Genomic DNA, 10,951 nt, shown 5'->3' on the forward strand with positions numbered 1-10,951 from the left:
GCGTTGTCAGTAGTTGACAGGTACCATATGATGACACCTATGCTCGCAGTTACTTCGGTAAAGTGACGGTACATGGCCGCCTCATGGGAGATCACAGTTTGTTACTGGGAAAGTGACTTATACGAGTGGTTACATTGCACAACAGGAAGTTGTCAGCCGACCACCGGAAGATAGAAACTAGATCTCCCGGCATCCTCTACTGCTTCCGGCGTCGTAGCCGAGGCTACCCTAACCTGTTTTGTGACTAGAGTTAGCGGGGAGGCTAAGAGAACGATGAAGGATGAGGGGAGACACAAGAAGAGGAGGCCGCACAGCCCGGACACTATGGCGATAAAGGAGGAAAGGGGGAGCCCGAACCGGCGGCACCGGGCACGTCGAAGCCCGAGCTCCGGAAGCAGCCAAGGCGACTTTCCGGCGGCCCGAAGAAGGAGCAGGTAGGGCGGTCACAGAAGGGCTCTCTGTATACAATCAGCCTCCATTACTGACCGAGGAGGGAGGTAGTATGTTGTGTGTACAGATGGCTGCGGAACTACAACTCTCATCGTGTCCTGACAGCTCCTGGCGATGTAGTAACCTGAGTCCAGCTGAAGGCCTCAGCCTGCTCATGTACATCATACCCGGAACTATATAGATGCTATCTCTGCCTGGAAAGAGAAATCCCCAAATGTTAGGACTCAAGTCCCAGGTCGTCATGGCACCTAGATTTGTCAGCCCTTTCCTAAAGAGAGAAATTACAAACTCTTACTTCTCTCCATCTCTGTTCCCATGCTGATTCCCCCTTCTGTCTGTGGTCGGTACACACACCAGGTGACCACCGAAGCCAATCAACAGCCTCACAAGTACAGATCGTGACCTGATTGGCTGCGGCAGTTTTGTGGTACACAGGAGCACTGCCCAAAGGCAGAAACGGGGAGCAGCACTGGAATAAAGAAGGAGGTAAGAAACTTTTTAGAGGACACTAATGACTGTGACACATGGGGACATTTCTGACTGATCATATGACTTTGTGACGAATGGCAGCCTGTCTCCTAGATCCATAACAAATTTTTCTGGCCCTGCTAAGTGTTCATATCGCTTTCAATGGCTGCTGACACGATGGTGAAGATTTATTAAAACCTCTGTAGAAGAGTGGTGCAGTTACCCATAGCAACCAATCAGATCGCTTCTTTCACTTTTCAGGGGCCTTTTAAACAATTAAAGAAGCAATCTAGTTGCTATTGGCAACTGGTCAACTTTTCCTGGTTTTGATAAATGTACCTCAATGTCTATTCGTCCGCACAGCCTTGCCCTCTCGGCTCAGCATGGTATGCATGCATTCTCAATGAGGAGAAGTAGTCATTGAAATCTGAGAATGCCTCCAAAAGTTTCCATGAATTCTCTGGATTTGACTGAAGCATTTGATGACTGCATCCAAGCTTATTATTAGGCTGCCGGTGGTGGAGATCATCCAGGTGAATCACTCAAAAGTGCATATAGCAGCCGAGAGGTAGCGTGAGGAGGAGTCATTGAGCAAGTAGCAGCGATCTGATAGGTCATGTCTTCCTGTAGTTCATGGGAAGTCAGCTGATCCAGGACTGGTCATTTACTCTGACACATTAAAGGAGTAGTCCAGTGGTGACTCAGTGATGAGCAACTTATCCCCTATCCTAAGGATAGGGGATAAGTTTGAGATCGCGGGGGGTCCGACCACTGGGGCCCCCTGCGATCTCCTGTACGGAGCCCCGACAGCCCGCGGGAAGGGGGCGTGTCGACCTCCACACGAAGCGGCGGCCGACACGCCCCCCTCAATACAACTCTATGGCAGAGCTGAAGCGCTGCCTTCAGCAATCTCCGGCTTTGCCATTGAGATGTATTGAGGGGGCGTGTCGTGCGGGGGTCAACACCCGCTATCTGGGCAGAGAGCCGGGGCCCCGTACAGAGAGATCACAGGGGGCCCCAGCGGTCGGACCCCCCGCGATCTCAAACTTATCCCCTATCCTTAGGATAGGGGATAAGTTTTTCACCACTGGACTACCCCTTTAAGCACTGTCATTTTCTGTTGATAAGACTGGTGATCACATGACTCAGTTACAGTAATTAAACCTATAGATGCAGCTGTGCTAGCTTAAAACATGGCACTGTTGGATAAGTGATGGTAAGTGTCCATGATATGGGTTAAAAAAATAAAACCTTGCCTGCTTTCTCAAAGTTTGAACATTATGAAAATAATTTCTAGTTTGAAACTAAGTATTAGTATATACTAATTTGTGATAGAAACTGAAAAGGTAAAAAAAACATAATGATGCCCCAAAAGAAACACATTGCTGATCTGCTCTGTGGCATTGTGTAAAGGTATGTTCACACTGAGGAATTGGAGAGGAATTTACTCGAGTATTCCGCTCTCTTATTCCTCTCCAATTCATTCAGCGGTGCCTAACCCCATTGATAAGAATTCTGCTCCTCAGTTGACACTGAGTTTCTGCAAGCGGAATTCCGTTCTGCATGAAGAATGAACATGCTCTTTCCTCATGTGGAATCCGTGTCTAAATTCCCATAGACCACAATGTTAAAAAAAATACAGCGAGAAAAAAAGTCTAGCAAAAAAAGAAAAAGTTTCCTCCTATATTCCGTGCGGGAAAAAAAAAAACAGAAATTCTGCGGCTGAATTTTTAAGCGAGAATTCCTTTTCAATTCCTCAGTGTGAGCATACCCTAAGGGTTCCAGAGCAAGAGCCTTTTGGTATTAGTCTGGTGACTTGTTCCCTAAATTTGAGGTGTTAAAGGAAAACTGACAGCAGGGTGACCTGCACTAACCTAAATATACAGGTAGATAGTGCAGGTGACCCTGTTTCCAATGCTTCTTACCAGGTAAAAATCTGGAAATATCTATTTTGTTGCTAGTATGGTATTTTCTCGTAAAATGCAATGGAGGCTGCTGCTGTATGTGTAATGCTGTCTCCCACTGGATTTGTTGATAACTTTGCCCCCTCCATAAATATTAATCCCCTCTTCCTCAGTATGTCTGTATAGGGGGCAGGGTTATTTCAGAAGCTGGCGGCAGAAAGCATTGCACATGCAAGATGCCTCCATTGCACATAAGAAGAAAACACTGTATTAGCAACAGCATGGATTTCTCTTGAATGGCTACATATTTACACAGCAGAATATCCAGGCAGACACTCCGCAGACAGTGGTCGCCGGCAGAATATGCCCATGCCAGGACTGCTCAGCAAGGTGTCGTCTCCATAGACAGCAATGCATTTTCAAGCAGCAGAATCCCATTGATACCAGTGGGATTCTGCTGCAACAGGATTTTTGAGTGAAAATTTTTGAACAGATCCTGCTTGTAACTTTCATTGTGTAAACTTTCCTTAAGAAGCATTCTAAACAGCTCACCCCCACTATTTCCCTGTAAATCCATGTTAGCGTGGGTGACCCTGCTGTCAGTCTCCCCTTAATACACATGGTTGGATTTTATTGCTTTAATATCAATTACTTTGACATACTTAAAGCTTACATCTGATGATGTCTCCGTATGTGCTTGAGACTTACGAGAGGTTCTAGTGATCAGAATACAGATTTGCCAGAAGTCCCAAAGATGTGTATGGGACTTCCAGCAAATGCGTATACTAATCACTGAAGCCTTGCTCAAGTCTGACTCCGAACTTGATGCAAAATTAAATACTTCCTGTTGCAAGAGCCATGGTCAGATATTTATGCTTTAACACTTGTTTTATATTTAGGTCACCAGGGAAACGGAAAAAGTCATCTATCAAACGAAGCAGATCTCCAAGGAATAGGAGGCACAGAAGTGACAGCAGAAGTCCACCAAACCTTCCTGTAAAAATAAAGCAGGTACACTGAAGGTTTGATTTATTAGGGCAGAATGTAACTAAATATCACTTACAGAATTAACCTAGAATATGATTAGGGGGAATATGAAGGCTGGTGTATCACATGCTGATATTAGGTAAGACTGTCCGTGTCAGATATGCCTGATCTAATCATTTTTGTACAAAGCCTCTTGATAAACGTCTTCCCTTCCAACAGACTGCACCTTTGAGAAACACACTATGGCACATTGATCAGCAATAGCTCTGCCTACAAAAAGAAATGCTTTATATTTAAAGGGGTACTCCGTTGGAAAAACTTTTTTTTTTTTTTTTAAATCAACTGGTGCCATAAAGTTAAACAGATTTGTAAATTTCCATTTCTATTTAAAAATAATAACCCTTCCAGTACTTATCAGCTGCTGTATGTTCCAGAGGAAGTTCTATTTGTGAATTTCCTTTCTGGCTGACCACAGCGCTCTCTGCTGACACCTCTGTCCATGTACGGAACTGTCCAGAGCAAGAGAGGTTTGCTATGGGGATTTGCTCCTACTCTGGCCAGTTCCTAAAATGGACAGAGGTGACAGCAGAGAGCACTGTGGTCAGACAGAAAGGAAATCCAAAAACAGAAGAACTTTCTCTAGAGCATACAGAAGCTGATAAGTACTGGAAGGGTTAAGATTTTTAAATAGAAGTAATTTACAAATCTGTTCATAAAAGAAAAAATTTCCAGTGGAGTACCGGTTTAAGGTGTAAGTGGGAAATCAAGGAGCTTATTCTATCCAGACAGACAATTTTTATATGCTCTACTAGATCACTTTTTTATACTGCTCTTGCAAGCATGTGTTACATCTACAGTCATTTAAAATGGGCACAGTTGTCCCTGATCTCCCTCATTGAGATTTATAGCCTTCGATGCCCAAAGTCCATTTTTGTTTTCACTTCCTTACCACACACTATCATTCCTGAGATGTCAGCTGTCAACCAACTAGTAAGACATCTGTACTTTTCACTGAATTGTCAGATGTGCAAAGTGGATTGTGAACGCTAGGCTCAGGGAGTTTGAATATGAGAATCGTGTTCATGTGTGATTATGTAGCTTGTGATCACACCGCCTGAGCATAAGTACAATTCAAGGCTGCAACATGATAGAAAATTAATTTTTTTAGACCAACTACAGGTCCTCTTTAAGCTTTTAAAAAGTTTCCCATTAGTAGTGCATCTTCATATACTTTTTATTTTTATGAAAAGATTGATGTACAGACTTTATAGTAAAATATTGCTGACATTCTACTTTTTATTATAATTTTTTTCTTTATTTTAATTTTTTCAAAGGAAAGAGATGAGCACTCACACAGAGAACATGATGATCGGCAGCCAATGTATAGGGAAGATGATCCCAGAAGGAACAGACATAGAGACCAAACAGACAGAAGCCGTCAAAACATGCCACGGCATAGAGAAAGGAAGCAGGAGGAGAACCATTTAAGAGAGCAAAGAGCAGAAAGAGAATTCCACAATGACAGGAGGAGAGAAAGAAGGGAGCAACAAGAACAACAAGGAGGAGGAGGAGGAGAAGAAGAGCAAGGAAATGAATCTGATAATACTAGTAATAAGAAAGAAGCACCAAATTTTGAACTTTCTGGTGCATTACTTGAAGACACAAATACTTTCAGGGGTGTGGTAATAAAGTACAGTGAGCCCCCTGAATCTCGCATCCCAAAGAAACGTTGGCGATTGTATCCTTTCAAGAATGATGAGGCTCTCCCAGTCATGTACATCCATAGACAAAGTGCATACTTGCTGGGCAGGCAAAGGCGGATTGCTGACATCCCCATAGATCATCCATCTTGCTCCAAACAACATGCTGTCCTGCAGTACAGGTAATGGTAATACTTTCACTGATCAAGAACCAGCTAATCTTTTCATCGTGCTCTTAGGTCCGAGCCAATGTATGTTTATATGTTTGTTGGATTTTATCACTGTATTGTTTATATATGTTTGTAGGATTTTATGAGCAAGGGACTTTTTACTAGGGATCGACCGATATCGTCTTTTTAGGGCCGATACCGATATTCTGTGGAGGTTAGGGCCGATAGCCAATAACTTATACCGATATTACGGTATAAGTTAACGGCTATTTATCCCCCCACCCCGGCGACACCACCCGGCGCACCTCACCCCCCCTGCACTGCACCGTCCGCACCGCACACACCCCCCCCCCCCCCCTGCACACCGCCGCTGCCCCGTTGCCTCCCCCATCCCCGGTTTTATAATTACCGGAGTCTGCTCTACTTCTGTCTCCTGCGCCGTCCTCCTGAGCGGTCACTCTGCGCAATGATGGTGACGTCGCGTTGAGGACGTCACTCGTCATTGTGCTGCGCAGCGCACAACGTAACACAGGACGAGCAGGAGCCAGAAATAGCGTGGACCCCGGGAACAGGTAATTATAAAATCGGGGATGGGGGAGGCAATGGGGCAGCAGCTGGGGGGTGCGGCACGGTGGCGAGGGGACAGTTGCGGGGCATTATCAGATTATCGGCAAGGTAATTGCCAATACCGAGAACGTCCAAAATCGTGAATATCGGCCAAACCGATAATCGGTCGATCCCTACTTTGTACACTGCTTTTCCTAGTAGTAAAGGATGATAAAAGGAAATCATGTAACCTTTCCGACTTTATGAAAACAGTTTAGCACTTTTGCACACAATAGCACAGAATTATCAATCTGCCTGATACTACCATAACTATGCGGAGAGCAGAGCTGACTGAGGCAAAAAAGGATTTGCCCAAAGCAACCAATCACAGCTTTAATTTTTTTAAATTGCTTGGGTTAAATCAAACCTGAGCTGTGATTGGTTGCTATGGGCGCATGTTTGGACCTATCTGATCACTATGACAAGTACCCTAGGCATTCGTGAACTTGCCTTTATGTGACCTATATCATAACGGGTGTAGTTAAGCAGTTTTAATGTTCTAACATTCCTTTTTAAGTTTCTAGATAATTATGCATAATTTTGTCTTTGTTTCCAGGATGGTGGCATTTACCCGTGCAAATGGAACAATGGGTAGACGGGTCAGACCGTACATCATTGACCTTGGGTCTGGCAATGGCACTTACCTGAACAACCAAAGAATTGAGCCACAGCGGTACTATGAACTGAAAGAGAAGGATGTACTGAAATTTGGCTTCAGCAGCAGGGAATATGTAGTTTTACATGAATCCTCAGATACTTCAGAAGTGGACAAAAAGGAGGAAGATGATGATGACGACGACGACGATGATGTTCAGGATGAAGAGGAGGCAGATGGTTAACAAGCTTGTTCTCCACTTGCTTGTCAAATGGACCAGTAATATCAATATCAGGTTGTAATGTATGTTTTTCTGGCCTGGAGTATTTTTAAGAGTTCTGTCTTATTGTTTCATTAACACAGTGTTTCCCAAACAGGGAGCCTCCAGGTGTTGCAAAACTACAACTCCCAGAATGCCTGGACAGCCAAAGGCTGTCCAGGCATGCTGGGAGTTGTAGTTTTGCAACATCTGGAGGCTCCCTGGTTGGGAAACACTGCATTAAGATCTTACGGAACTAGTGGCATTGTGTTCTTCTTTCCAATCCTCAGGTGTAATTGAACAGCATTTCTGTGAACAATTACTTCAGATACATTTTGTACACACTGTTGTTTTTATTCTGTAAATTTGTAACTGTATATTGTATTTGTTTCTTTTTATTTCTAGAAGACTAGCGCCACTCATGTAAAGGTATCACGTACTGATATTAAACAGTTTGGCTCCCAAATACTTTACTGTATTGGCTAAGAAACACTGTAATGGTGTAGCTAGATAAAGACCTGTTCGTAAAAGCTTAAAGGGGTACTCCAGTGAACTGAAATTATTAGACACTTATCCCCTATCCGGGCTACTTTCCTGTCCTTGGCCCCCACCTTTCTGGACGAGAGCAAGTGATGGCCTGCTCGGCTAGTCACCAACAGCAGCCATGTCCTGCCTCAGGATATCATGCACCTTATTATCATGGATTTATCATGTAAAAGCCAAGGATTAGCCCCAGTGACTGACAATGAGGCTGCTTCTTCTGTGAACCCAGAAATCTAAGGATTAGTCTCTCATTTCTGCCACAGAAATGCAGGTTATATTTATTGATATATTATTTAAGACCCGTACCTCACCCATGTTATAGTTCCATGCATGTGGTCATAGATGAGATTTTTTTTAATCCACATGTTGCAGATTTTCTTCATGCAGAAATTGACCTGTGGTAGGAAGATGATGTTAGAAAGTGTGCTAAAGATTACAAGGCACTTAAAAACAATATTAAAATATTATTGGGGGGGGGGGAAGTATATAATATAAACTAAAATCTTATCAAACACCTTTACGATCGCATGGTTCACCTTGTTGGATTGGGAGTAAATGGCTATAGCTGATTTAGACAAAAGTTATTGAAGCTGTCAGGAATAGGAAAACAGCTCCACACGTCTCCTGAGGTTGTGTGTGGTACTACAACTTGGCTCCATTTAATGGAACTGAACTTTGCTGCTGTTTTTTGGAAGAAATTTTCTCTGTTTTTCTATTCCTGGATAACCCCATTTAGGTCTGCTCTGTAGCCCAACCTATCCCCACTACCAATGTCATCTGCTTGCAATACAGTAAAATAATAAGCAGTTACATAGTGCCAACATTATCTACAACTCTGCAATTTGGGAAGTTACAAACAAATGGCAAGTAAAATGTAAAAAAAAAAAAAAAAAAAAAAAAATTAAATAAATGTTAAAAAAAAAATTAGTTTTGCATGTAGCTCTTGAAAAGGTAAAAAGACAAAACTCAGTTTACTAGTAAGTTGGAGGCATGATAAACTATTTGGTGGACTTAAATAGAAAAATGTGTGGTGTATTTGGCTCATCTCCTCATCTACACCGTCGGCCATTACATACAACAGTAACCTAATTCTTTTTCCATATATACATCAGGCTCCTTGCCATTGTACATTCTTCAGAGGCTAGTAATCTCAAACATGCCCGAGGATACTATTGTGTGACTTTAAGAAACCAAGTCGGACAAGATCAGTACAGGTTTCACCCTCTGCATGTAGAATGTTGCCATTCACTAATACCAATTGAAAACCTTTTGGTGATGAATTAAAAGTATAATATAATGACTAAACATTGCTCTAAAACTGCAGTATCTCTAGCTTATTGGGGTTAAGTTGAATCCACCTTGTTCTGTGCTAAGCTTGAAAACTTGTAATGTAGTGGGTGCCATTGAGGGTTTTTGCATTATTTGAATCTATATACATCACTTGTATGTGTGGAACAAACAGTGCCATACATCTCAAGATCTTTTGTACTGTAAATAGTCCCATAATATGAAATAAAGTCTAATTTACATACACAAAAATGTCTGCATCACTAGTGACTTTTTGAGATATTTGAAACTGTTCCCATGTATCCTATGACATATACAAGAATATGCACTGGCATTAAGCAGTTTTTGATCCAAAACAAGAGTGGATTATAAAGGAAGGACTTAAACTTCCTGCTGGCAAAACTGCAGTGTCCTCAAGTCTACAAAGAAGATATTCATGGCAGAGATGCAATAGCCAAATATTTCGTGATACCGCAAAATGCCAAACAATATATTCACTTATGCAAAGACCACATAATGTGGACACAGGAGGCATTGAAACGGGATATGTGAGGTCCACTTTCAATGTTTTGGTCATGTGTATGTCTGGATCACTGAATTAAGCCTACAAGTTGACTGACTTAAAGGGGTATTCCAGCCCTAAGACATCTTATCCTCTATCAAAAGGATAGGGGATAAGATGTCTGTTCACGGCACGCCCACCTGTGTGAGCTGCATGCCAGCGTTAGAAGCTCAGTCTGAAGCCTCACGACTACAGGGCCGGAGTTTCGTGACATCACGACTCCGCTACCGTGTGAAGTCATGCCCCGCCCTCTCAATGCAAGTCTATGGGAGGGGGCGTGATGGCCGATACGCCCCCCCCCCCCCCCTCCCATAGACTTGCATTGAGGGGGGGGGGGGTGTGACGTCACATGGGGGCAGAGTCGTGAGGCTTTAGACTCTGGGCCTCCAGCGCTGGCATGCAGTTCACACAGGTGGGTGCTGCATGAGAGATTGCTGGGGTCCCCAGGGGCATTGAATCGTCATTGAAATGAAAGTGATTCCATAGTTGTTCTAGTTATTTTGTTAAAGTGTACCTCTCATGAAACAAACTTTTTATATTTTAAAGATAAAGCCCTACTGAACAACTTTTTTTTATTGTTTTTATATAAAAAAAAATCCTCTTTCATGTATTTTTTTTTTTTTTACTTTAAAAACTTCTCCACTAGGGGGTCTCCCTAGCAATCCTGTCAGCAAGCATTTTGGAATCAGTAGCCCTGATTTACTAAGAATGGAGTGTTTTATCTGAGTGATTTCAGGTTTACTCCGAGTATTTTTCTCCCTGATTTACTAATCTGTCGCCCGTCTCTATATTTTTTTTTTTTCTGTTGCAGGGAAGTTATCTGTTGCCCTTATCACAGAGTTATTAAGCAGGGGAGCGGGCGGCATGCTCCTCCCCATCCATATACAGTGCACTTTAACTTTTTTTTTTTTTTCAAATAGAAGAGCTGCGGTGGGGAAAGATATATAGAATCGCTGGGGATTTGTATATGTCTGGCTCCCCACAGCTTCTATATATCTTGACCCACATCATCATATACCCACCGCAGCGCGCGTGTGTGTGTGTGTATATATATATATATATATATATATATATATATATATATATATATATATATATATATATATATGCCCCCCCCCCCGCAGCGCATGTCTAAACATATGTTGTCCCCTGCCGCACGGGTGACAAGACATATCATATACCCACCGCAGCGTGCGCGTGTGTGTATAAATATATACCCCCCGCACAGCGCAATCATATGCCCCCCGCAGTGCATGTACATATAATGTATATATACCCCCCGCACAGCGCAATCATATGCCCCCCGCAGTGCATGTACATATAATGTATATATGCCCCCCGCGCAGCGCAATCATAAGCTCCCGGTAGAGCTATCATTGACGAGCATTCTTTTAGCAGAGCATCTGGTCGGGAAGACGGC

At 42.9% G+C, this 10,951-nt stretch overlaps 1 protein-coding gene across 1 annotated transcript; it reads left to right on the plus strand.

The window, feature by feature from the left end:
* Positions 1-7: 7 nt before the first annotated feature.
* On the plus strand, positions 8-8,158 carry SNIP1 (Smad nuclear interacting protein 1). The gene is made up of 4 exons (XM_056557128.1): positions 8-434; positions 3,722-3,833; positions 5,144-5,691; positions 6,842-8,158. Exons 1-4 carry the CDS (start codon positions 274-276, stop codon positions 7,122-7,124), a joined length of 1,104 nt encoding a protein of 367 aa, XP_056413103.1. The 5' UTR covers positions 8-273; the 3' UTR covers positions 7,125-8,158.
* Positions 8,159-10,951: the final 2,793 nt, after the last annotated feature.

The sequence above is a fragment of the Hyla sarda genome, chromosome 2 (assembly GCF_029499605.1).
Source record: "Hyla sarda isolate aHylSar1 chromosome 2, aHylSar1.hap1, whole genome shotgun sequence".
Lineage (NCBI taxonomy): Eukaryota > Metazoa > Chordata > Amphibia > Anura > Hylidae > Hyla > Hyla sarda.